At 37.7% G+C, this 27742-nt stretch overlaps 1 protein-coding gene across 1 annotated transcript in view; it reads right to left on the bottom strand.

The window, feature by feature from the left end:
* DMD (dystrophin) overlaps positions 1-27742 on the bottom strand; it is a gene marked incomplete in the record, with an annotated part of 2117027 nt that overhangs the window by 1464302 nt on the left and 624983 nt on the right. The window contains 3 exon segments of the mRNA XM_018043695.1: positions 8453-8603; positions 25156-25337; positions 26009-26197. Of these exon segments, the coding sequence (XP_017899184.1) occupies positions 8453-8603; positions 25156-25337; positions 26009-26197 (522 nt within the window).

The following is a 27742-nucleotide window of genomic DNA, read 5'->3' as shown; positions in this document are numbered from 1 at the left end:
TGATATGATCATGGGATCTCCCACCTAGAGGATACATGTTTTTCTCCTATGGTTCCTATTCACTGCCCCTTGAAGGTCAGGTAATGTCCATATGGAAACTGATGAAAGAAACAGGACAACATAATTTTCAGGTCTTCTCCGAGCTTTCTAAAGAATCTTGGAAGAAGGGTTAAGTTTTTAAGCCTAGCTTAAAGGGGCAATCAACACGTGATAGAGGCTAAGACTGAAAACATAAGGGCAAAACCGAGACCTTACAATCTATATGAAGTTCAACCTAACTCACAAGACCAGAATTCTATACACACACACAAGTTGGAGGATTATGGACTCTATAGTTTCTTTGGCTAGTCCACTGCGCACATCTTTTTCATGAACTGGCCATCTATGGTAGGTAGCCAGCTGAGAATTTGATTGTGTTGAATGGTTTTGCTTTTCTGCATAACCAAGGCTCACAAGCTTGATTTCTATGAACATACACAAGTATGCCTGCTGGTAGTATCTTTTGTGACATTTATAAAAAGATATCAAGTTTATAGCCACTAAGATATTTGAACAGAGAATGAAATAGAGAAGGAATAAAAAAATAAAAAAAAGAGTTAGTGAGAGGGCACTGAGATAATATCCCCACGTAAGCTGCTTTAAAGATGCGTTCTTCACCTATATGAGTGCTTTCTTGCTCCTGCTCATAATTATTGCTTATTTAAATTTTAAGTTTCATGTCTCTGCCAGTGATGAAGCCTCTGCATATCATAGAACTAGTCACAAGTAATGAAAGCATTTGCTTCAAAAAACATTTACTGAGCATCAGTTATGCAATTCACATGCTAAATACTTGGCTAGAATTGGAAAAACACAGAAGTCTCTCTGGCTATCTGGCTATAGCAGAGTAGTTTTCTTCCCTCTAATTATTGATATATTATTTACCTTTACTGCCATAGCTATCAGACATTCACCAAGCACTTGTGGGGGTAAATGATTGGAAATAAAAACTACATAGCAGTAACCAATAACATGTACTTCTAACCTTGCTAAAGATGGAAGAGAGTTTACTAATCACTAAAAGCACTGTTTGATTCTATACTATTTGATTCTATTGCATTCGTATGCTTTTTCAGAATCGCTTGTCCTCCTCCCAATTATTGTATTTCTCTCTTAGTACTGTCGATTTTTTAAAAAATCCAGCTTGGGTCTCCCAATTGCCCAGTCTCAGAATCTGTTATTTTAAACTGATAATTCCCTAATTCTAGCCTCTTTGGTTCTGCTGTTGATTTCCAAAATAATTTCCATTGACATTGCTTTCTGTCAGGCTCTATATACTTTCTGCAGTATCTTCCTAACATATCCTGGATTCCTGTTCAGCTGTGATCTAATTTATCTTACAAGATGTATCTTCCTAAAATGGAAGATACACTTTCCTAAATCCCCACTGTCCTCAGTTTAATTTATCATCAGTAATGGATCCCTACTGCCTATAGCATAGCTCCAAATGCCTGCCTTGAGTTAAAGACCCTCCATGATCAGGTGGTGGTCCTCCAGCAGTGAGCACAGTGCAACACGTGACCAAAACAAGTACCATACCTTATAATGCCCCACCTCATTTCCTTTGCCCAAATCACTATTTTTTAACTTTTTCAAGCCATTGGCCATATTATGCCTTATATAACATATAACAGCCACTTGTTTTCTGTGTCATTATCTGATACACTAGCATGTGAGCTTCTCGAGGAAGATTCCATGCATAGTAGGTCTCTGTATTTTTCACAACAGCTATTTTGTTTTAATAAATGCCTGTTCAGTGATATGGATTAAAATGCAATGGAATGAAATGAAATGTCAAATCCTTTGGCAGGATTACATCTAAACCTTCCCATTACATGACTATCCAGATCATTTTAAAGGTCACTGGAAGAGATATTTCACAGTCTTGGCAATCCAAATGTTTGTGATTAACTAAGCTTTAAGGAAAGGATAGGTGACTGTGCTTCTAAGAGAACATTTAATTTGTATTAATCAGTACTTAACAAAGAACATTTACTAAAGTCATAATATCAGGTACATGTCACACTGATACCTGTACAGTCTAACAACTTGTAAAGTAAGGACTTTGTTGATGCTGTTACTAAGTCAGTGTAACTAATTACAAAAATCTAAACCTCTCAAAAGAATTGGAAACTTAGATAGTAAACTAAGCTTTAAATCTCATCTCAGTGTGACTGAGCTATGAGACAAGATTCTTGAGTCAATTATGTTCTTTTTGATTAAAATACTCTCCAAAATAGCAAACATCTTTCCATTAATGAAATTTCAAGCCCACAGCAGACTTCTATTGTCCTCAATAATGTTGTCAGTCCTTCAAGGGAAATCCTTTGATTCCTTATCAACATCACTAATAAAATCTTTCTAAGACAGAAATAACCAACCAGAATTATTTCTGACATGTCCCGTCACAAGAAAATTGAGAGATTCAATTTGTTCACTCCAAAGAGAATCACTTTTGGGTGACTTGGATCTAAAGTCAACCTCTAAATTCTTTCCCCAGAGCAACAGAGATGAAGAATTACTGGTCTCTTTCAAATTTTGCGGCAAATTGGACTTTTCCCAGCTACTCAGAGATAATAGTTTGACCAGATTTAATAGTAACCACCAATATAGGATCGATCGCTTTACCTTGCCTAATTGGCAGCTTCAGTAAAAGTGACTTATTTCCATGACATTTCACAGTGGTTGAATTTCTAGCCTGCCTCATAATAAAATGCTGTTGAAATGAAGATAGCAAAGGATGCTGTCACAGAACATAGAGAAGCATATCTGTAATATGCATGGTGTGCTTGCAAGATTTGCCCTCCAAGTGAGAGAGAGAGAGTGAGAGAGAGAGAGAGCGCAAGAGGGAGTAAGAGAACAGCACAGTGCATACCACAGCCCTCTGATGTGAGAATGTAAACCCATTCCCAGGAACAAAACCTGTGTCTCTCCTTTAATTTTGTTATCTTTAATTATCTCTTAAAAATAAAATGGATGGATATAATGTTTATAGATATGAAGCTAAAACAACTAAATGGTCTATTAGGTGAGAAGCATGCTGATGTAGCAGGGTGGGGCTACTTTCTGACTACTCCAAGGTTAGTGATGCATTTCATTGTCAGAAGGAGAAATTTCCTTATTTTCATTCACTAACAATCCTTGGGAAGAAAAGCTGCAAAGTAAATCAGAGATTATTTAAATAAGGCTTTAGTTTGAATTCAGTTACCTAAGCAAGAACATTTATCCTTTCTTCTGTTTTAGGACGCATGGAAAGACTAACACAAGTAATTTACTTCTTTTAGTGTATATGTCTAAAAAATATATGTTTCTAATTTAAACAAATTAGTCTACTTTATAAATTATTTGATTTTGTCAAATTTTTGTCTTCTCACTGTAATTACTTCAAGTAACAAGAGAGAATTATCAACTGTCACACTTTCTCTTCACTATGTAATGCATTTTTTCCTTGCCTTAATTTTATAAAAATTAATATATTGTGAAGTGGGTTTAAACAATTAAAGGTAGAAGCTAACCTCACTTTCTGTGCCAGTAAACCAATCCCTTCTGGTTTTCCTTATGCACTTATATGAATAAATCCTAGATATAAATGATTATAAATCAGCTTGCATACAATTATGTTGTTTCCTTTTTGTTTCAAATTATTCCCTTCAAAGCAGTTTCATACTCATCAGAAATGGCCCATTTTCAAGTAATGGACAATCTATTCAAATTTTATGACAATATTAGACATATTTCCATTCCATTCACTATTTATCCTCCAGAGGAAAGTGTAAAACCTCTTAGGTAGTTGGCAGAATACAAAGACCCTGGACATCCTAACCTCCATGAGGGCTCTGTTCCTGGTTTCCAGGTGAGACCTTTGCACATAGCTGTCCTAAGTCATTCACACTCATGGCTGCCCTACCATTCTCTGCCACTTCTCTCTTGTGGGCCTGCTTCCTGGCTTCCTCTTTAGACTCCGGGCATCCAGGGCTGACATTCTTCCCTCTGATATTCAGGGTCACTGCCCATAGTTTTGCCCTTGCTGGAAATGCATGACATTCCAAAGCTAATGGAAACTTTGAAACCAAGACTGGAAGGAACACTAAAAATCAATGGGCTCAACACTTTCATGTCCAGCGTGAAGATATGGAGAACCTGAGAGATTCAACAATTTCTTAAAATTACACGTGTAGTTGATGGTTAGCTGGGATAACCCTCAGATTTCTCAGGTGAGAAGGTTGTCTTAGCTTGGGTTCCTTCCTAAACAGACCCTAAGCCAAGTATTGGGGTACAAATGGTTTATTTGAGAAGCCATCTCAGGAGACATTATGAAAGAGCAGGACTGTGAGACAGCTGACCATGTGGACTTCTAGGGCCCAGTCTTGCTGGGAAACCTCTGAGGAACTCTGGAAATTGAGAGATGCTTTGGAATCATCCTGACATGGGGCAGGGATTCGAGAATATTTATCTATCATCTCCCATCCCTCCTTGGTTAGTGGCAGCTCTGGCAGTACTATCTACTTTTTGCCCATGTTTGAACTGGCTGAGATTCTCCTATGGCCAGCAAATGCCCTCAGACTGAGAGGAAGTCACTGGTGTATATAGAGTCCGTCTGCACACAACTTCCAGTGTAGGCCAAGGGGAAGCAAATGGGTATAGGGTCTATCAGAGGAACACATGACGCACACAGCAAAAGTGGTCCAGGTCAAGGTCTAGCAATGGCTCTAACTTTATCAGATGTGCAAATAAAATTTATGTGACAAAGGGAACCTCTTTTAGTCACAATTTACATGTGAAAATTAGAATATAGTTGATGCTTTATTTTTCCCCAGTGGCATAGTAACCAGGATTACCATAGCTCTGCTCCTGCTGCTGCTGCTAAGTCACTTCAGTCGTGTCCGACTCTATGTGACCCCGTAGACGGCAGCCCACCAGGCTCCCCCGTCCCTGGGATTCTCCAGGCAAGAACACTGGAGTGGGTTGCCATTTCCTTCTCCAATGCATGAAAGTGAAAAGTGAAAGTGAAGTCGCTCAGTCGTGTCCGACTCTCAGCGACCCCATGGACTGCAGCCCCCAGGCTTCTCCATCCATGGGATTTTCCAGGCAAGAGTACTGGAGTGGGGTGCCACTGCCTTCTCCGTAGCTCTAACTCTCCCCAAATTGCTTAACCTTAAGCTGTTGTGGCCAAAGGATGGTTTTGGCTGCAGCAAGATCAAAAACCAGCTCCATTTGTCACAGAAACTGAAGCTCATGAAATAAGAAAGAATTCTAGGACTTTGAAAGAAAGGTCTCCTTCATCTGCATGAAGGAACTGTGAAGCTAACTCTGTAAAAACTATATATATAACATGAAGTTGGGTGAGATACAGATTTAGAAGGTCTGAGTTAAGACAGCAGATATTTCCTTTCAAAGCCATAAATCTAAGAAGCACAGACTCCTGAATAGAGCTGTCAGATAAAATCCAGGATGCACAGTAAAATCTAAATTTCAATTTGGGACACACTTTTACTAAAAAAACAAACAAACAAACAAACAAAAAAAACCCTCACTGTTGATGTGAAGTTCAAATTTAACTAGGTTTAACTAGGCTAGGCTTCTTGCATTTTTATTTGCAAAATGTGGCTACCTTAGTCTTGGACCAGTCATGAAGGTTCTTCTGTATCTGTGTGTGTCACGCACATATGTGTTCTGATGGACTGAGCAAGACTCTGTTCCTACAATAAAATCCAGAGCTAGCTAGTTTTATAATGGTTATTAGAATTAAGCATTTTCACAATGCAAATGATTTAATTATATATATATATATATATAAAATCTTAAAGACTCCACAAAAAAACTTAGAGTAAATAAATTCACTAAAGCTGCAGGGTACAAAATCAATATACAAAAACCTGTTTTATTTCTATACAATGACTAAAAATATCAAAAAGAAAAATATTTTTAAAATCCAATTTACAACTGCATCAAAAGAATAAAATGCCTAGCAAGAAATTTAACTTTAATTCGCCTAGCATCAAGTTTAACCAATAAAGTAAAAGACCTGTATGATGAAAACTGTAAGGCACTGATGAAAAAAAACTGAAGACACAAATAATTGAAAATATATTCCATTCTCACTGATTGGAAGAATACTGTTAAAATGTCCATACACCTAAAACAATCAAGATATTCAATGCAATCCCTATCAAAATTCCAACATTTTTCATAGAAATAAAACAAGCAATCCTAAATTTTGTATGGAACCACAAAAGACCTCAAATAACCAAAGAAATCTTTAGGAAAAAAGAATAAAGCTGGAGACATCAAGATGCCTGATTTCAATTCATATTACAAAACTACAGTAATCAAAACAGTACAGTGTTGACATAAAAAACAGACATATAGATCAATGGAATAGAATAGAGAAATAAACTCAAGCAAAAATGGTCAATTAGTTCACAGCAAAGGCTTCCATAAGATACAAGGGGGAAAGGACAGTCTCTTCAAAAAAATGGTACCAGGAAAACTAGACAGGAACATGCAAAATAATGAAATTAGACTGCTATCTTTTAGTTTACACAAAAATCAACTCAAAATGAATTAAAGACTTGAATGTAATATCTGAAGCCATAAAACTCCTTGGAGAAATCATAAGTGGTAAACTCCTTGACATCAGTCTTGGCAATTTTTTTGGATCTGACCCCAAAATCAAAACAAACAAAAGCAAAAATAACTAGTGGGAACATATCAAACTAAAAAGCTTCTGCACAGCAAAGGAAACCATGGACAAAATGAGAAGGTAATTATCAAATGGGAAAAAAAAACACTTGCAAAGCATATATCTGATAGTGGATTAATATCCAAAATATATAAAGAACTCATACATCTCAACAGCAAAAAGATATATATCTGATTAAAAAAAAAAAAGATCAGAGGTCTTCTTTTTCCAAGAAAACATACAAAAGGCCAAAAGGCACATGAAAAGATGCTCAACATCACTAAGGAACTGCAAGTCAAAACCACTATTATCAAAAAGACAAGAAATAACAAATGTTGGGGACAATGTAGGGAAAAAGGAATCCTAATGCACTTGTTGGTGGGAATGTAAACTATCACAGCCACTGTGAAAAACAGCATGGATATTCTTAAAAATGATTAAAAATAAAACTTACACATGATCCAGCAATTCCATTTCTGGATATTTATCCAAAGAAAACAAAAATACTACCTTGAAAAGATATATGTACCCTCATGTTCATTGCAGCATTATTTACAATAGCCAAGCTATGGAAACAACACAAGGAGTTGTTTCCTAATTCATCATCGATGGATGAAAGCATAAAGAATGTGTGGTATTATATATGTTGTATATATTCCACAAAAAGACAAAAGACTAATAAAATCTTGGCCATTTGTGACAATTTGGATGATCTTGAGGGAATTATGGTAATCAAGTCAGGCAAAGACAAATATTGTATGATTTCACTTACATGTATAATCTAAAAGTCATTACAAACAAACAAAGCAAAACTTACTGACAACAGAATGGTGGTTGCCAGAGGGGAGGGGGGCTTGGGCACCAGGTGAAATGGGTGAATGGGCTCAAGAGGTACAAACTTCCAGTTATAAAATAAGCAAGTCACAGGGATGTAATCTATAACATCTATAATCAGTAATATTTGGGTACATATTTAAAAGGTACCAAGAATGTAAATCTTAAAAGCTCTCTTCACACACACACACACACACACACACACACACAAAGGATTTTGAACTTTATATGGTGATGGATGTTAACTGTAGACTTATTGCACAGATCACTTGGCAGTATTTACAAATATTGAATCATTATACTACTTCCCTGAAATGAATATGTCAATTACACCTCAATTAAAAAAAAGGATGCTGAAAAGAAAATTTCTGTAGAAATTCTAATCACAGAAACAATAAATACTTGCAGGTAACCAGGAAGCATAACCGTAAATGTACAAAATAAGATGGAAATATTAAAATTATTAAATGCTATATTTGATAGGAAAGTAATGTTACAGATGTCCATTTTTCATTAAGCTTGGCCTGCTGTAAGCAGACCTTATGAATCGAAGGTAAAAACACGTTTAAAAAAATCTTGCCTTATAACGTAAATTTGCTTTTCAGGTAATCCTTACAGAAACTCTCTTCCAGGAAACCAAAATTTTAATAAATCACATAGCCGCATTGTTCTCTTCCAGGAATATATTTGATTTTTTTTTTCAAGTATGAAAAGCCTAGCTATTTTGTATTCAAAAAAGTAAACACTGCAAAAATATTAGGCAAGAATTATTTTAAACCTTTTCTCATTTGAAGCTTTAGTTCTTTCTTATCTGCAAACCATGCATGTGTATGTACGTAATACACATATACACAGTTTGTTTTCCAGATGAAAGCAAATAGCATCAAATATACTAACCTTATGTTGCTGTACTTGGCGTTTTAAGTCCTCAAGATCAGGTCCAAGGGGCTCTTTTTCCATTTTCCTTGTTCTCTCTTCTGTTTTTGTTAACCAGGAATTTAACTCTTTCAGTTGCTGATTCTGGAGATCCATGAGAACTTTATGTAAACTGAAAATTTGAAAGATACCTAATTATTGCTTCTGTCGAAACAACTTTACTATTATTAAACCTATCACTAGGTAAAACTATTGACATTTAAATGTGCGTTAACATGGTTTGGCATTTGTTGGACATTAACAAAGAAGGTGAATAAAACCCATAACCAATCACCTCTGAAGGTATTCTTTGTTCAGCATATGACAGTCCACACATTCCAATTTTTAGAACGTTTCACACAGCTAACTAAATGTGAACATGATAAATAAAGTGAGAACCATCTCTGGTAATTGAGCTAGTAATGTACCCTGGCAATTGTTTGCTTTTATGTCCATTGTTTTAATATACGTGTGGTAATAAAACATGGCTACAAATTCTCTGTCATAGTATTAAGAGATGGAGTCAATGTTCCGTGCTCATGAATATGGACCAGCCTTGTGATTTGTTCTGACCAACACAATATGGCAGAAGTGACATTATACAGGTTCTAAGCGTAGGCTGTAAGGGAATGAGTACCGTTTGTATTCTGTCTCTTGGGATCCAGCTGCAGTGCTGTAAGGAAGCCCAAGCTGACTACCAAATGATTAGAGACCATCCTGAGAGTAACTCTGGAGGATAAAAGGCAATCGTAAAAATTATGCTTCCTGATGAATGAAGCCCAATGAGTGACCCCAGCTATACCACAATCTCAGAACAACAACCTAGATGAGCCCTGACCATATTCTGGACCTACAGAATCATGATGTAATTATAAATTTTGTACTAAGCTGCAATTTTGGAGTCATTTGTTATGCACAAATAGATAAGTGAAAGAATTTTTTTTTCTTTTTGTCAAGGATGTATACATTAGTGGGCCGGGCAATGGATTTAAAGTCCAAACACTTGGTTTTAGTTCACAGCCTGGCTATACGCCTTAGAACTAAGATCTTAAATCTTCTCAGTGTGAATATCGGCATCACAGACATGAGATGACATCTTGCTTATCAACCACACAACTTCATAGTAAGGATGAAAAGTAAAATTTAGGTTATTTCATCTATTAATTCAACAAAATGTTGAGAGACAAAAGAGAAGTGTTAGTATAAATTTTAAGGTAAATATTCTTTACAAAGGCATGTTTAAAGCATTTTTGAGAACCAGAGTATACTGCGTACTGATTTTAAAATGTCAATAAGGAAGACATAATTTCAATTATTTATTATTCTTAATTATAAAAATTTTACCAGAAATTTCCATTAATCAACATATTTAAACAAATAAAATACACACATAACTGAGAGTGTTTAAAATCATTTCAGTTCAGTTCAGTTGCTCAGTCGTGTCTGACTCTTTGTGACCCCATGAATCACAGCACGCCAGGCCTCCCTGTCCATCACCAACTCCCGGAGTTCACTCAGACTCATGTCCATCGAGTCAGTGATGCCATCCAGCCATCTCATCCTCTGTTGTCCCCTTCTCCTCCTGCCCCCAGTCCCTCCCAGCATCAGAGTCTCTTCCAATGAGTCAACTCTTCTCATGAGGTGGCCAAAGTACTAGAGTTTCAGCTTTAGCATCATTCCTTCCAAAGAACACCCAGGGCTGATCTCCTTTAGAATGGACTGGTTATACCATTTATCATTACAGCTTTAACCTTTTAGAGACATGGGTCCCCTGAGGCACATTGTAATCAGAAGTCTATGAGAATGAGCTTTCGTTCATCAAACAGAAAAAGTAGACATTTTCTTTTTATGGGAAACAACATAAAGCATCCATTTAAGTGGAAGCAAAAACTCAAAGTTGCTAGTTTAAGTTTCTTAGACAATGACCACCATCCTGGCATTGCAAGGTATATAAATCTTTTACTTTATTGGTTCAGTTAATCCCTTGAGAACTGACTTGATAACAAGATTTCATGAGAATTGGCTGCAATATCATTCCTTGTGTTTGCTGTTTTTCCTGCCTGGTTTGTCCTTACATTGAGCTAAAAATCTCACATTTCAGAAACTAAAGAAAAACATGCCATATCATTATTTATAGTTGAAGAAATGTTTCAAGTCAAACATACATGTGTTAGTGTTAATAAGGAATTTCATTTTAAATTTTTTTTTAACTTTTGGAGAGATGTTTCATCCAACAAATATTCTAGAAACTCCTGTTTGTTCAGTTCATTTCAGTCGCTCAGTTGTGTCCAACTCTTTGCAACCCCATGAATCGCAGCACGCCAGGCCTCCCTGTCCATCACCAACTCCCGGAGTTCACTCAGACTCACGTCCATCAAGTCAGTGATGCCATCCAGCCATCTCATCCTCTATTGTCCCCTTCTCCTCCTGCCCCCAATCCCTCCCAGCATCAGAGTCTTTTCTAGAGACAGACAAAAGAAAACATCCTCATATTCAAGTAGCTTAGAGACTTTTAAGGAAATATCTATGTCAACAATTATAATAGTATGAGGAAATCATTCTAGTTATATTTGTATATATTCAGAGGGGACATAAAAATGGCTCCACGTTGACCTGGGCTCTTTACAAATGATGTCATTACACAACACAGAGCCTGAGAGTTGAGACTTAAAGAACTGAGTCATATACTTATTAAATGTGGAATTACTGAGTACTTAGATACTACAAACGGTGAAGCGACAAAGACCCTTACAGTCATGGGGGTCACAGATAATATATAGCACCTGAGGCCATTAATTAATTGTAATTGAGACCATGCTATGAAATGAAAGTAACTGAATTGAGTTTATGATGTAAGGAAAGACTTTTCTGAAGCACTAATCTTTGAATAACTATAAAGTCTTAAGTAAGAGGTGGTAGTGAAGAGGATGGGGTAAACACTTTCTAAATAGAAGGAATCATCTGTGCAAATTTCCTAAGGCATTAGAGGATCAGGAAGGCCAATACAGTTTGATGATATAAGGTGTGGGAGAGTTATACAGTGTCATACCCTACACTAACCCATGAGTTCTGGGAAATTTCTTGAGCTCTGCCTGAAAATGTGAAGTCTGAAGCTCAAGTGACCTTTTTTGTTTAACAGTGATTTCACCTTATGAACCTAAATTCAGAGACTAACCACTAAGAATGGATGTACCAAAAAGTGCTTTCTCAGGTATTGCATCTTTTATAGGTGGAATGTAAAAATATGGAGCTGAAGGCTCTTGGAGGAGGGGCTGGCATGGCTGGGTGGAAAATGGTGTATGGGGACACTCAGCGTGCAGCCTGTGTGGTTCAATATTATAATGACTGGTACAATCACATCACTGTATCCTAGCCAAAGAAATCCCTGCTTTTCCTCTCTAGACCAATGGTTCTCAAAGTATGGTCACTTGAAACAACAGCATCATTCCATCCTCTTGGGGGATGTCTTTGTGTGTGTGTGTATACACACACCAAGCTTATGTGTGTATATACACATACATATTTATATATAGTGTGTATATATATGATTTTAATGCATATAAGAGATCATATTGCTTAGGATGAAAAATCAACTAAAATTATGTAAAATTTTACTATTTTAAGGAAAAGTATTGAATATATAATGATAAAGACAAGTGCAGAAATAGCAGAAATTGTGAAAGTGGAGCATATTTAACTTCTGTTTGAAAAACACTTAAAGATTACATTTGGTCCTCATTATCACTTAATGAAGTAGTTAATACTGTTATTTCAATTCTGAGGACACTGAAACTTGGAAAGGTTAAAGAACTTGCTCAGTGTATCTCAGTGACATGCACATCAGTATATAAATGCTAAGCTGTGACCCAGGTCTGTGCTCTTAACCTTGAATCATTTCCTTCTTTATTGATAAAATGTTATACTAGGTTGGGTCATATGAAGTTGCTGGTGTTTGAGGTTTTTATTCTGTAAAAATGATACTTTCATTCTGTTTAACTGAAAACACTATTAAAATGAGAAAGTCCACATTTCCAACTAACATTTTCAAGATGCAAATAAATTAGGGAAATTTATCAAATTCATAAAACAAAAATCTACCACCCACAGGCAAGGAAAGAGTTTGCATTTTTCTTGGTTTCATTTTATGGTTTTCAAGTGGTTATTTAGAAAGGGACATAAAATCAAAGGGAGAATGGAGCATAAATACATGACTGGCACTCAAGAGAGGAGGCAGCTGAACTGGAATAAAATAGCTCCAGACAGGAGACAGCCCTGACAAAGTCTAGAGACAGAAGCATGTCAGGATATGACAGGACGAACTGCTGCAGCCAGCCTCCCACTGTAAAAGTACCTGAGGACAGATGCAGACTAGTGAAGCCAATACATGGAAAGAGCTCGCGACTCTGAGGACACAACTGAGTCACAGACTGAGTGGTTTGGAGTCACTCCAACTGGAGAATTATTGTAATATAAGATGATAGATAATGGCTTTAACCAGTGCTTCCCAAATTTTAAATTTTAACATTTTACTATGTCCTCATGGATTTTAACTCAGTGGGTCTGAGGAGGGGGCTGAGAGTCTTCATTTCTAGCAAATGTCCAGGGGATGCCAATGGTACTAGTGCATGGATCACACTTCAGAAAGCAATGCTGCAAACCACTTTGAGTCTGGTTATTTGTTAGGGGCAGTAAAAAGCACCTTAAGGAATATCATTTTCAAATAATTGTATATGGAGGTCTGTCGCCCACCTCACATACACTGCAGGAGAGACCTTCATGAACAGAAAAGAGATCAACGCAAACAGGATTTGCTTCACAGAGACTCTGCTGGACTTGGGGGAAGCATTTATTCCCTAATCAGTAGTGCCCAGTAGAAAGTGAAAGTTGCTCAGTCATGACATTCAGTGAAAGTGAAAGTTGCTCTTTGTGACCCCATGGATTATACAGTCCATGGAATTCTCCAGGCCAGAATACTGGACTGGGTAGCCTTTCCTTTCTCCAGGGGATTTTCCCAGCCCAGGGATCAAACTCAGGTCTCCCTCATGACCAGCGGATTTCTTACCAGCTGAGCCATCAGGAAGCCTAAGAATACTTGAGTGGGTAGCCTATCCCTTCTCCAAGGGATCTTCATGACCCAGGAATCGAACCAGGGTCTCCTGCATTGCAGGCAGATTCTTTATCAGCTGAGCTACCAGGAAGCAGTTTCTATTCTAGACCTGCTCTTGCTGTTGTTCAGTTGCTCAGTCGTGTCTGTCTCTTTGTGATCCCATGTAGTATAGCATGTCAGGCTTCCCTGTCCTTCACCATTTCCCGGAGCTTGCTCAAACTCATGTCCATTGAGTCGATGATGTCATCCAACCATCTCATCCTTTGTAGTCCCTTTCTCCTCCTGTCTTCAACCTTTCCCAGCATTAGGGTCTTTTCGAATGAGTCATCTGTACCCATCAGGTGGCTAAAGTATTGGAGCTTCAGAATCAGTCCGTCCAATGAATATTCAGGGTTGATTTCCTTTAGAACTGACTGGTTTGATCTCCTTGCAGCCCAAGGGACTCTCAAGTGTCTTCTGCAACACCACAGTTCAAAAGCATTAATTCTTCGGTGCTCAGCCTTCCTTATGTTCCAACTCTCACATCTGTACATCACTACTGGAAAAACCATAGCTTTGACTATATAGATCTTTGCCGGCAAAGTGATTATCTTTGCTTTTTAATATGTTGTCTAGGTTTGCCAGACAATAGAGGCATTACCATCAATCCTAATGATACAGGAAATACTATTAGCCCCAATTTACAGATGGGTAAACAAAGGTTTCAGTTCAGTTCAGTTCAGTCGCTCAGTTGTGTCTGACACTTTGCGACCCCATGAATTGCATCACTCCAGGCCTCCCTGTCCATCACCAACTCCCAGAGTTCACCCAGACTCATGTCCATCGAGTAAGTGATGCCATCCAGCCATCTCATTCTCTGTCGTCCCCTTCTCCTCCTGCCCCCAATCCCTCCCAGCATCAGAGTCTTTTCCAATGAGTCAATTCTTCACATGATTACCTGAGTCAAAAGGCAAGCAATGGGGGGTGGGGGGGTGGGAATTGGGCATTGTGGCCCTGGGGTCTGCTTCACCATCATGCTGCCCAGGTGGCACTAGTAGTAAGAATCCACTTGCCAATGCAGGAGAAGCAACAGACGTGGGTTTGCTTCCTTATCAGGAAGATCCCATGAAGGAGGAAATGGCAGCCCACTCCAGTATTCTTGCCTGGAGAATCCCACGGAAAGAGGAGCCTGGTGGGCTACAGTCTATGGGGTTGCACAGAGTTGGACACAACTGAGCACACGGCACAAGACGTACTGCCTTTACTAATGTTACTTCATTTTTAGAGATAACTTTTAAATCTATTCCTCATTTCCTTTATGTCAGTGATTATCAAGAAGGAAAAACAGAAAAATAAAAGGTCGGTTAGTAGGATTTTCTCAATTTTTGTCATTAACAGGTCATTTTACTCTTTTTTCTCACTTAAATAAGGAGAGTCAAATCCCTTAGCATGAGGTTTCCATTAATGATACAAACCACAATACACTTTGAGACCCAATTTTGGTCAAAGATAAGGTGACAAGGGAAAATGAATGACCAGACATTTTAAACATGTGTAATGTTTCATTAAATGTATGAATCAGAAAACCTGATAAACCCCTGGCCAAAAGAGCAAACATTGCTTTAAAATAGAAATGCAATATTGGTAAATTTAAAGAAAAGTTTCAGTAACACATGTACAGACACATAAAGCCTTTTTGTCATATGGCAGTAATGAATGGGCTATATGAAGCACGTCCATGTTTTTCAATTCTAACAGTTTAGAACATTTCTCAAAGCTTACTGAATGCCCTGTGAAACATTAAGCTCAAAACTACGCATCCAATAAAATGGAGACCCCAAACGCATAAGACTTTCATCAGCACCGTCACCTCTACCTTACCCCTCTACTGTCACTATATCACCACCACCAATCTCGGCCAGTGCCCTACATTTCAAGTCTATCACCAGCATTTCTGCAGGTGGTTAATCCCTCCTGCTGCCCTGCACCTCCTTGCCTCAAAAAAGTCCATCCTCTCTCCTCCAAGTCCCAATGGCATCTTAAAAGGCCCACTTGCAAAATCTGACACTGTTCAGTGGTTTTCTGTCTCTAAATCTTAGGCACTGGAATAGTAGGAATTTCCATTGGAGAATGAATAGCAGATAAAAGTCTAACAGAATCCTATGAAGTGTTTCTTTTTTTTTTCCCACCAAAATGAATGCTCACTCTCTTCTCTACAGCATCAGCACTCCCACCAACAGGTGCACTGATATCTTAGGTGAGGGGAGAAAGCACAGAGACCAGGTCATATACATTTTCCCAAAGCTCCCACTAATTCTCACTGTTACCCTTCTATTACACCCTGCAACCCGGTCTTGGAGAGCACAGTCTTAATTCAACAGCCTCACAGGAAATATTTTAGAAAGAACTCGCCTGCAAAGTTTGCCTTTCAACAGAAATGAAAGCATCTACACTGCCTCAAAATCAAATGTGTATTAGTATTTATTTTCCCACAGAATGAAGTTGAAAAATAGTACTGTGTTTAAAAGGATTCTGTGAAACATAAATACACAGTTTTCAAAATACTGATCTATGTTATCCCTCCATCCATAAAGCTCAACAACAGTTTAATTATTGACATTCTTCAACTATACAGAGCAAAATTAAAGTTAAAAATGCAAACACATTCATTTGCATTTTGCACATTTACATTCAAAACAGTAACAGTAACATAATAAAGAAGCTGCATGGCTGGATGCAAAAGATTCTTGTGGCAAATACATTATAGAGACACTCAATTTAATCTTCCTGATTCAATACTTACAAAGTGAGTGATGAAACTCCCAGATGTCATCACAAACCAAAGAGGACTCAAATACAATGATTAGAAATCTGTTTAAATTATCTCTAGTGAAAATGAGGTATGGTGACATTCTGAGATCATAATCATTTGCACGACAATAGAAGCCCACTCTCAACTTCAAAAATTATGTCACTCTATAATATCTGGCACACACTAGACACATGATAAATATTGCTTGAATGCATACATGGTATCAATTATCAGATATAAGAAGATATAGTACAAAAATGTAGATACTTTTCTAATCAGAAACATCAGAATTAAGATTATAATATAAAACATCAACTTCCATTAAATGTTCTCGTGTTAAGACAGTTCACTGATTTAATTAGCATCATTTTTTTAGCCATAAATGAGAATGGTATCATTTTACCCAGCACACTGAATCTTTACATTCACTTTCCTTTGCCATAGCCATCACCGTGGCTGTTCCCTCCCTGTGACCAGGCCTCCCCTTAAATATTACCTTAAGAGGGAGGCCTTCCATAACTGACCAAATATGCACAGTAATTCAATGGGTCATTCTCTAAAGCTATCCCCTGTTTTTTTTTTTTTTTTTTCCATCATTTAAAGCCATGTGCTATGGCATACATGTTGTTGTTTCTTAGTTACCAAGTCATGTCCGACTCTTTGTGACTTCCTGGACTGTAGCCCACTAGGCTCCTCTGTTCATGGGATTTTCCAGGCAAGACTATTGGAGTGTGTTGCCATTTCCTTCTCCAATGATATACATATTTTACATATTTTTCAACTGTCTCCTCTCATGAAGAAGGCATGCTCAACTAGACAAAGATTTAGTTTGTTTTGTCCACTGATACTTCCCCAGTATCTATAACAGTGCAGGGGACGTAGGAGATAAGAATTGTTAGTTAGACAGATGAATGAATAATTAAGCTTAATTTCTAATTACCATTATTTATCTCCGTGAAAAAGCACTGTTCCAAAAAAATGTTATGCTTGACTCTCATTTCTATGAATTCCAGAGATTTGGCTTTCCTACTCATAATTTAAACTATGAGAGTCACATACTTTATATTATTGGAACAAGTCGTGTCCACATTTTAACTGAGCATTGTTTACAAAAAGGTTGTCATGGACCATCATACTGATTTAAACCTGATCAAATTACTATATGCTAATAACTTTTAATTAGGCCACCAATGAATTGTCAATACTCTCACATTGTCTATTGTATATTCTTTCACAAGAATCTTGCTATTTTATCAATGACCCATGAGAGAGGATGGCAGCATCTGAGTACTGAATGAGACATCACCAGCACCATTTTGGGAGTTTCTGAGAAAGTAGTTAATACATTTGGCCCACCTCAGTTGAAAGAAAAATTGGGGGCTTAGGAATCACCTGAGATCTCATTAAATTGTAGATTCTAATCATGCAGTGTGAGGCCTGAGAGTCTGCATTTTAAATTAGGTGATGTTGTTGCTAGTGGTTCTTAAACTACCTTCATCTGCAAGGAGTTCTAATTTTAATATGATTAGAAAAAAATGAATTCATGAAACAGTGTTATATAATGGCAAGTAAGAGACTAAGATTATACTCTGCTAAAAAGTTCACTGCAGTGAATTCATTTAACAGAGCTACTTAAGAAACACTTTCATTCATTGATCCATTCATTCAGATACTCACATGGCCATGTGTTAGTCACTTCACTTGGGAGAAAACAACCCTGCTACTTGCTCACCTCTTTTACTCTATTCACTCTCACATACGTTATCTCACTTCCAGGTTGGAATAGAAATTTAAAAGGAAAATAAAAAACATGAGCCAGAGTTGTTAGACATATTTTTCTCTCCAGTCAAAGTGTTGACGGCGATTCACAATTATTTCCCATGTTATGGTTTATATTTTCACCCAGATACTATTCATATCTCTCCTCCTGCTGATATAAACCAGAACATAACTTCACTTGGCCTCCTTACTGACTTGCCTTCATTTTTCTTCCCTCAACATCACAAAGGTTTTAGTTTCCCCCTGCATGTCCTAACCACAGTTATCAGAGAAGCTGATGGAACTTGCTGTGCTTATCTTTATGAGTCCTTGTAGAAATGTCAGTAAATCTCTTTTGCTCTCTGCAGGTTACATTTTTCAATCAAATTAATTAGTTTATTCATAGAGAAGAAAATCTTCTGTTGTCCCTATGCCAATAGTCTTCTTGTCCTTCCACAGTGGGAAGTTTTGTCTTTTTCTTCTCTCTCCCTCACCTCCCACCACCCAAAGAGTATTCTGCAGCATAAAAATGAAACAAAATAAAAATCATTTTGCCTACTCGTCTGTAGGTTCCAACTCAAGCATGCCAACAGATACTGTCTTGTCTTAATTATTTTAATTATGCAATCAATGGAACTTAGTTTTTTCATTTCAATCTCATAATCACTGCTAAAGATTGATAACTGACCAATAGTAGCATGTTTGTGCCAAAGTAGTGGTGGCTAGAAGTATCTTTAAAAAGTTCTTTATTATATTAGCTTTTGCTTCATTATCTCATTATGAATTCATGTTCACAAAGATATCAGAATTGGAGAGAAAAGAAATTATTAAGGGAAGAATCAAATGAGAACAGAATAAAACAGGGAGAACAGAAGAAGCACCTATATGTTTATGTTTTTTACTTATATTCCTTTGCAAGGAATATTTTTAAATGTTTCAATAATCAAATTATAATTTCAAATATAATTTTAATCACCCTGCTCATGGTCCCTTTCCCCCAGAGAAAACATCCACAAGCAAGTCCTTTGGGGAAAAATGAGCAAGGCAATTAGAACAAGCTGGAGGGGGAAAAGTGAAAAAATATATATATATATTCCCTGGTGGCTCAGATGGTTAAGAATCTGCCTGCAGTGCAGGAGACCTGGGTTCAATCCCTGGGTAGGGAAAATCCCCTGGAGAAGGGAAATGCTACCTACTCCAGTATCCTTGCCTGGGAAATTCCATGGACAGAGGAGCCTGGTGGGCTATACTCCATGAGGTTGCAGAGTTGGACACAACTGAGAGACTAACACTTTCACATAGGCATAGTTACACAGTATGGCTAAAATAATTAATCCACGGCTAGTCATTTGTAATGATGATCATTCTTTATACTCCATAATAATTTCATGTCCACAATCTACTTTTTATACCCTATTTTGGCCAGTATCTTTTAGAGGTGTGTCAGCAATCAGTAACTGAGTACCACAGGGGGAAGTATGTCACCTGGTTCACAAAAACAGGAGTTGGAAAAAGGGAGACCTTATCCCTTAGGAAAATTTGAGTAGATTGAGCATAAGTGGGAAATGAGAGCATTTCGTTACCTCTGTGTTTTTAAAACTTCTCATTTGGTTCGGAAATTGTTAATGGCTTATAGGATACATTCCCTAGATACAACCTTGTATAAAGGTAGCATCTGTATGTATGAGGCAAGAATGTCTATTTCCTGGGGTGGGGAGGAGGAATCTTGACTGTTAGAAAGGTAAAAGGGAAAATAAACACATCACAAATGGTTTATACATTAGTGACTGGGGTAAGATCATAGAGTAAACACATGTATGATTACAACCACCCCCTGACATAAGATACTAGCACCTTTTACCTGGGTAATATCAGGAAAGTAATAGTAAGAGACACTGTCAATATAATCTCTTATCTGATACTGGTATCACAATGGTCCTGTCTTCTTCCAGTGGCATTACCAGTATTTTCTTTACCTGTTTTTCCCCTACTTAAAACCTTCTGATGACTTTTTGTCACGTTTATGGTAGATGTTAAAGTCCTTGATTTTACCCTGACACTACCATACATGACAAGACCCCTACCTATCGATAGATTTCAACCCCATTTCGTACCTCAGCTATCTAATCTTCCCTCCTGCAACTCTCCAGCCACAAATGCCTGTTGGTTTCTCTAACAAGCCACAGTGTCCCTATTTTAGGGCCCCTGCATGAGCTTAGCAGCAGCAGCAGCAGCATGAGCTTTTCCCTCTGTCTGAAGTATACTTCCTCCTGATCTGCAAATGGTGACTCCTCCTTGTCATTCAAATTTGAAATTAAATGACACCATGCTAGACACAACATTCCTGGGTCACACAGGCAAAAGAGGCCCCTCAGGCTCTATCACACTAACTTTTAACCTCTTCAAAAAGCATATTCCTATCTGATATTTTTCTTGTGTGTGTCTTTTTTTCTTTTTTACTGGATGTGAGACACTGTAGAGCTTCTGGAACCTTGCCTTTTGTATTCATTACTGTATATCTAGTGCCTTGAAATGCAGATGGTATTTTGAGGCACTCCATTAACATTTATTAATATTATTATTAACATTCGTGCATATATAGATAGATGCAGATACAGATACATACATAGATGTAGATACAGATACCTACATACATACATACCTGTTACATATGTAGTCACTCAGTTGAATGTGACTGAGTGAATGCAACCCCATGAAGTGTAGTTAGCCCACCAGGCTCCTCTACCCATGGAATTTTTCAGGCAAGAATACTGGAGTGGGCTGCCATTTCCTACTCCAGAGGATCTTCCTCACCCAGGGATCAAACCCTCTGACTCAGGGATTGAACCCAAGTCTCTTGTCTCTCCTACACTGGCAGGTGAATTCTTTACCATGAGCGACACCTGGGAAACCTGATATATATAGTAATATACTCCAATGAATATATATAAAATGTAATTTGATTATTGTACATAGACATGCTCTTAGATGAAACTAAAAATTGACAAGTATAAATATTCATAGATTTTAGTTATCAGATTATCTGCATTCCCAGCCATTTTATTTATTTATTTATTTATTTTTACTTTTGCAATAAGACCAGATCATGGCATCTGGTCCCATCACTTCATGGCAAATAGATGGGGAAACAATGAAAACAGTGACAAGACTTTATTGTCTTGGACTCCAAAATCACTTTAGATGGTGACTGCAGCCATGAAATTAAAAGACGCTTACTCCTTGGAAGAAAAGCTATCACCAACCTAGACAGTGTTTTAAAAAGCAGAGACATTACTTTGCCAACAAAGGTTCATCTAGTCAAAGCTACGGTTTTTCCAGCAGTTATGTATGGATGTGAGAGTTGGACTATAAAGAAAGCTGAGTGCCAAAGAATTGATGCTTTTGAACTGTGGTGTTGGGGAAGACTCTTAAGAGTCCCTTGGACAGCAAGGAGATCCAACCAGTCTATCCTAAAGGAAATCAGTCCTGAATATTCATTGGAAGGACTGATGCTGAAGCTGAAACTCCAATATTTTAGCCACCTGATGTGAAGAACTGACTCATTTGAAAAGACCCTGATGCTGGGAAAGATTGAAGGCAGGAGGAGAAGGGGACAACAGAGGATGAGATGGCTTGTTGGCATCACCAACTCGATGGACATGCATTTGAGCAAACTCCGGGCATTGGTAATGACCAGTGAAGCCTCGTGTGCTGCAGTCCATGGGGTCACAAAGAGTTGGATATGAATGAGTGACTGAACTGAATTGAACTGACTGAATAAGAAAACAACTTTAGAATTATAGCTGGCTCTGGTTATATCTCATCTACCTATTATACCTTAATTATCATTATCTCTCCCTAAATCTATGCTTAGGCAGGAAAAATGGATTTTGACTATATCTATCCATACCCTTTCTTTCTTTGGAGGAACAAACTGAAAGGTGCGGAATAATCCATTTTTGATTATTATCAGTCTACTATGCTTTCCTACTCCTAAGTAATCATATGAATGGAAATAACAGGTAATGCTCCAAATTGAAGCTAATCATCAACATGGCCATGAAAGTATAAACTGAACAGGTAGCAATGTACTAAAGGATTAAATAGAAACTAAAACTATTTTTTTAAATATTGACAACATCCTATTTTGATAATCAGCTTTTTGTTTCCTCTAAAAATATCTGTCAAAATGCAGGTCCAGGATAGTCTGCATAATGGCTAATCGCCTTCAGAATTTTATTCATGAAAATCCACAAAGTTAGTGAAAGTGGTATGTAAGACTGTTATTTACAAACTTACAAGAGATTTCCGAATTTGCTTCTCTTAAATAATACTTTGTGTATGTGTTCCTCAACAAACTGTCCAGACTACTTGATATGCTACAAGCATTTACACATTAATGTCTCATTTTAAAAACTATGTTTTAGCAAAGCCGTGCCAGCTAAGAGGCTGCCCTTACCTTCTTGTTAATCATTTTAAAAGCTTAAATACCAACCAAACTCCTTAAAACTTCCTTAAGGACAAACTATTTTTTATGTCAATCTTCAGTTCAGTTTAGTCACTCAGTCGTGTCCGACTCTTTGCGACCCCTGAATCACAGCACGCCAGGCCTCCCTGTCCATCACCAAATTCCGGAGTTCACTCAAACTCACGTTCATCGAGTCAGTGATGCCATCCAGCCATCTCATTCTCTGTCGTCCCCTTCTCCTCTTGCCCCCTGTCCCTCCCAGCATCAGAGTCTTTTCCAATGAGTCAACTCTTCGCATGAGGTGGCCAAAGTACTGGAGTTTCAGCTTTAGCATCATTCCTTCTAAAGAACAGCCAGGACTGATCTCCTTTAGGATGGACTGGTTGGATCTCCTTGCAGTCCAAGGGACTCTCAAGAGTCTTCTCCAACACCACAGCTCAAAAGCATCAGTTCTTTGGTGCTCAGCTTTCTTCACAGTCCAACTCTCACATCCGTACATGACTACTGCAAAAACCATAGCCTTGACTAGACGGACCTTGGTTGGCAAAGTAATGTCTCTGCTTTCGAATATGCTATCTAGGTTGCTCATAACTTTCCTTCCAAGGAGTAAGCGTCTTTTAATTTCATGGCTGTAATCACCATCTGCAGTGATTTTGGAGCCCCCCTAAAATAAAGTCTGACACTCTTAGCTTAGTGACATTGCCATTTTAGGTTTCTCATATTCCAGTGGGATGGGTATGAGCAAATTACACACATACGTGTGTGTGTACATGGTCTCATCCATGTATGTGTGTGTGCTGTCATTCATCATCTAATGGTATACCTCTTTAACAAGGTATTTTTTTTAAACAATTTTTAAATGGTATAATAGTAGATTGAAAACTTGGGGTTTTAATTATAGGTTGAATCCACCTTTTCTCCACTCAGTTTTGAAGATGCAATTAATTAATTGTTTGTATGAATAATTAATCCCATATTGTTAGCCCTATTGAAAAAAGAGAATGAGGAACAAGAATGTATTTAGCCTCCAGAAGAAGATGGGAAAACAGAAAGCAAGAAGGAAAGACAGTGGTGCCACTATGGGATATGCATTAAAACAGGAACTAGGATTTTAAAGACTTGCAAATTTTACCTAAGGTTACTCTGTTTAAGTTGCACAAATGGGTACAAACCAAAGTCGTGACCTGAAGAATGCTGGCACATGACCACAGATAGGAGGCTCTCTATCTTATGATCTATGATGAAAAATGGGTGGCTTAAGTGAAAGTGAAAGTTGCTCCATCATGTCCGACTCTCTGTGACTCCAGGCCAGCATCCTGGAGTGGGTAGCCTTTCCTTTCTCCAGGGGATCTTCACAACCCAGGGATTGGACCCAGGTCTCCCGCATTGCAGGCAGATTCTCTACCAGCTGAGCTACAAGGAAAGCCCAAGAATACTAGAGTGGGTAGCCTATCCCTTCTCCAGTGGATCTTCCTGACACAGGAATTGAACTGGGGTCTCCTGCATTGCAGGTGAATTCTTTACCAACTGAACTATCAGGGAAGCCTCACCTCTAGAATTTGTTGCAATCCTCCAAATGATCACAGCTGGAGAAAATGTCAATATGTATAGACCAGTATCTCCTGGTTGTGAATACCAATATTTGTGAAAACTCTATCTTATATATGCTTTATTTATTTGTTCAAAATTCATGAGCTTAAAAATGTGCTTTTCCCCTCCCTATTATCACACGATAATTTAGTACTAGAATAACAATCCTCCCAGCATACCCAATGAGTTTCTTTGGTCCTCTTTTAAAGGATTTAATCTTCATAAATAATAGCTAAGTAAACTTAAGACACTTGGACAATTTCTTTAGCTTAATGTATTCAAATCCACAGTTGGCACTTCATTTCTTTTCATTTAAAAATAAATCATCTTGTCTCAATAAGCACTACATGAATACACACACCTAACAAAATAAATCAAAGCAACACATCTAAAATGATGAGATTAATTTGTTACCTTTATAAGAAATATGCCATTTTCAAAAATGTCTCAACATTTTTTATTAAGTCAATATATATTTTAAGATAATTCACATGCAAGTACTTGAAGAAGGATTTCCAGATACAGATGAGAAACTTTTTTCAAGAGGATTTCCATAAACATATGAAAAACTATTAAATATTTCAAGAGCTTTTCCTTCAGAAGAGAAGTTTCCTGTCAGCTGTACCTAATATGTGATTTTATGTGCATGATTTCCTGTGCAAACTTCCATGCCTTCTATATTCACATTGTAATTTTAGGGGAAAGCTTGGAAAATATTAACTATGACAACAAATTCAGTGACCTTTAAAGTACAGTTCTATAGATAGTGGTCCTTCTCTCCAATAGCTCCACTTCAATTACAAAAGTGAAAACCACAATGTAATGGACATGAAAACCTAACCAAAATGCCCCTGAAGAAGAGTTGTGCACTTTTGGAAAAAACTGAGAATCCTAACTTAGGCAAGGGACTGCATCAAGACACTATTCAGACTCCAAAACTTGCTACTTATAGAAATTAAAAACAGACTTACTTGCTTTGTTTTTCCATGCTAGCTACCCTGAGGCATTCCCATCTTGAATTTAGAAGATTCATTTGTTCTTGCACTTCAGTTTCTTCATCTTCTGATAATTTCCCTGACCCAATCAGCTGACTCCCCAATTGGAGAACATTGCCAACCCGTCCCTGATGGGATGTCAAATCCATCATGTATCCCTGACGAAGAAAGAAGGTGATAAGAGTTAACATATTATGGAAAGCATTATGGTTTTGAATCTCTTTTTTTTTTTTTGGCAATTTTAAATTTGTAGCCCAGTTAAATTTTATTCCCAGTAAAAGTAAATCCAATACTGTTTATAATATGAATTAATGGATATTAGTAGCTTAGGTCACCTTCTGCAGAAGCAGAGCCTGAGATCAGGACTTATATGTTAGTGATTTATCAAGAAAAAGATCCCCGGGGAGATCTGCAAGGGAGCAGAAGCAGCAGGAAACAGGAAAGGGGAGGGGAGGAGGCCAAGTAAGTGTGTCATCCCAGGAGAAGTCTCCGACTGAGGGGGTAGTGCAGCCTAATATCCCCTAGGTTCTGGAGTGTAAGTTCTATCTCAGCATTGACCTTGACCCAAGACAAAGGAGCTGGCCTTTCATATTCCTAGAGGAGCCTCTGGCAAAATCAAGTCTCAGCACCTTCAAAATGTTATTCTCCAAAGGAAAACTTCCAAAGCCGCCTACTGGAAAGCCAAATGTATGAACATTTATCTTGCTTCCATCTCAAAATAAACACTAAATTATCAGAATACAAGGATCTTATACAGTAACTGAGGAAAACAGACGGAATTATCATTATGTCATCTGCCCTATTTCATTAATCGATGTTTTGCTTTTACCTCGTGAGTATGAAATTGTTCTTTCACTTCTTCTACATCATTAGAAATCTCTCCTTGTGCTTGCAATGTGTCTTCGGCTGAAAGGAGCCATGAGAGTACTTCTTCTAAAGCTGTCTGGTAACTATCCAGGTTTACTTCAGTCTCCACCAATGGACTGCCAAATGACTTGTCTTCAGGAGCTTCCAAACGCTGAACAATAAAACAAATTGGGTGTTATATAATTAGTATCTTTGCAGGCTGTTCCAATACATTAAATGATAAACCGAATGAAATATTTAAAATGCTAGAAATGTCCACTTGCATTATCAGAGACATGGACAGCAGACATACACAATAATGAGCCTGCATTTTAACATCCTCACAAATACATACACAGATTCTCAAATGGCAGTTGGAATCCACTGCAAATTAATATTTGATTAAAGTTCTCTGGATTACTATAAGGAGTGATTTGGTACATTATGTCTTAATGTTAAATGCCACAGATTTTCATCCATAGGCAAACTTTTTAATTCACATTTTGAGTCCTCTATATATACATTATTGGTATTATATTTATGTAATTTTTATAATGACAGTAAAGGAAACATCTCTTCCCAAGATCCCCTAGTGAAATATTCCTGAAAATCTTCAGACCAGAAAAGTTATCAATAAGAAAATAAGTGAGGGAAAGGTATAATTAAAAAAAAAAAACTTCATTCATACATCTGAAACTTCTAATGGCAGAATGACTTCTATGAATTAAGCCTTTTTTTCCAGAAGGCCATGGTTTAAATAATACGTCATTATCTTAGGCAAAGCAAAATATAAAGTATTTGCTATCAAATTTATTTAGCAGGATGTCAGCTGAGATTCTCAACGGTTGTAATTTCTCCTGGGATCCTAAAGCTGAAAACCCTGGTTACAAAGTGTTCATAATTCTAAAGCAAAGATCCAGGCCACCTATGAAGGAATTGCTAAGAAGGGACCACAAAACTGTCCCACCCTCCTTCATCTACTACCAAGCTCTAAGGTATATAAGAGGAAGCAAAGAGACTGACTGAAGAAATCTGGTGAGAAGGATTCCTCTGGAGAGCAATGCATGTCTATACCTTCCATCATCTCAAGCCAAGCAATGGAGACCTCAAGAGACCTATAGTGCAGACAGTATTTGACAGAATGGAATAGTGACCTCTAAACCTGGCTGTGTGCTTGCAGAGATTCAGGAGCTATGGAACCAGTACTACCAAGTGATAGGAGATAGCTCTTGGGATAACCTACATGCCTGCTGCTTTAACCTTAAGGCAATTATCAATATTAAAAAATCAGAACAAATAGGAGTATCTGCATAAATTTTTCTTTAGGTGAAGAACAGGCATGGTAGGTGGCTGGGCTTTAGAAATCCTGAGGAGGACCACACTCAAGAGGGTTTCCTGCTGAGGTAAGGGACATAGGCAAATAAAGCAGTCAGGGCAAAAACATTGGAAAAATATTTGGAGAGGAATCTTCTCAACACCCTATAGATAGCAAGCAATCACTAGTCCCTAACAAATGGGATTTTGCAAAGGAAACAAATGGCAGTGTAGAACCACAAGAAGCTACTTGTGGGGGGAGGGAGGTCATGATGTTGCCTAGAGAAAATGCACTTTTCTGATGGTTCTTCTCTGCCATGTCTGCCTTGAATTTCCAGTCCCCAGCAATTCTGGGCCTTCTCTCCCACTGAGCTGCCAGAACCAACTGAATTGTGCTCTTCTG

The sequence above is a fragment of the Capra hircus genome (genome assembly GCF_001704415.2).
Source record: "Capra hircus breed San Clemente chromosome X unlocalized genomic scaffold, ASM170441v1, whole genome shotgun sequence".
In the NCBI taxonomy this organism is placed as follows: domain Eukaryota; kingdom Metazoa; phylum Chordata; class Mammalia; order Artiodactyla; family Bovidae; genus Capra; species Capra hircus.
The sequence above is the reverse complement of the archived record's forward strand: the minus strand, read 5'-3'. Positions and strand labels throughout refer to the sequence as shown.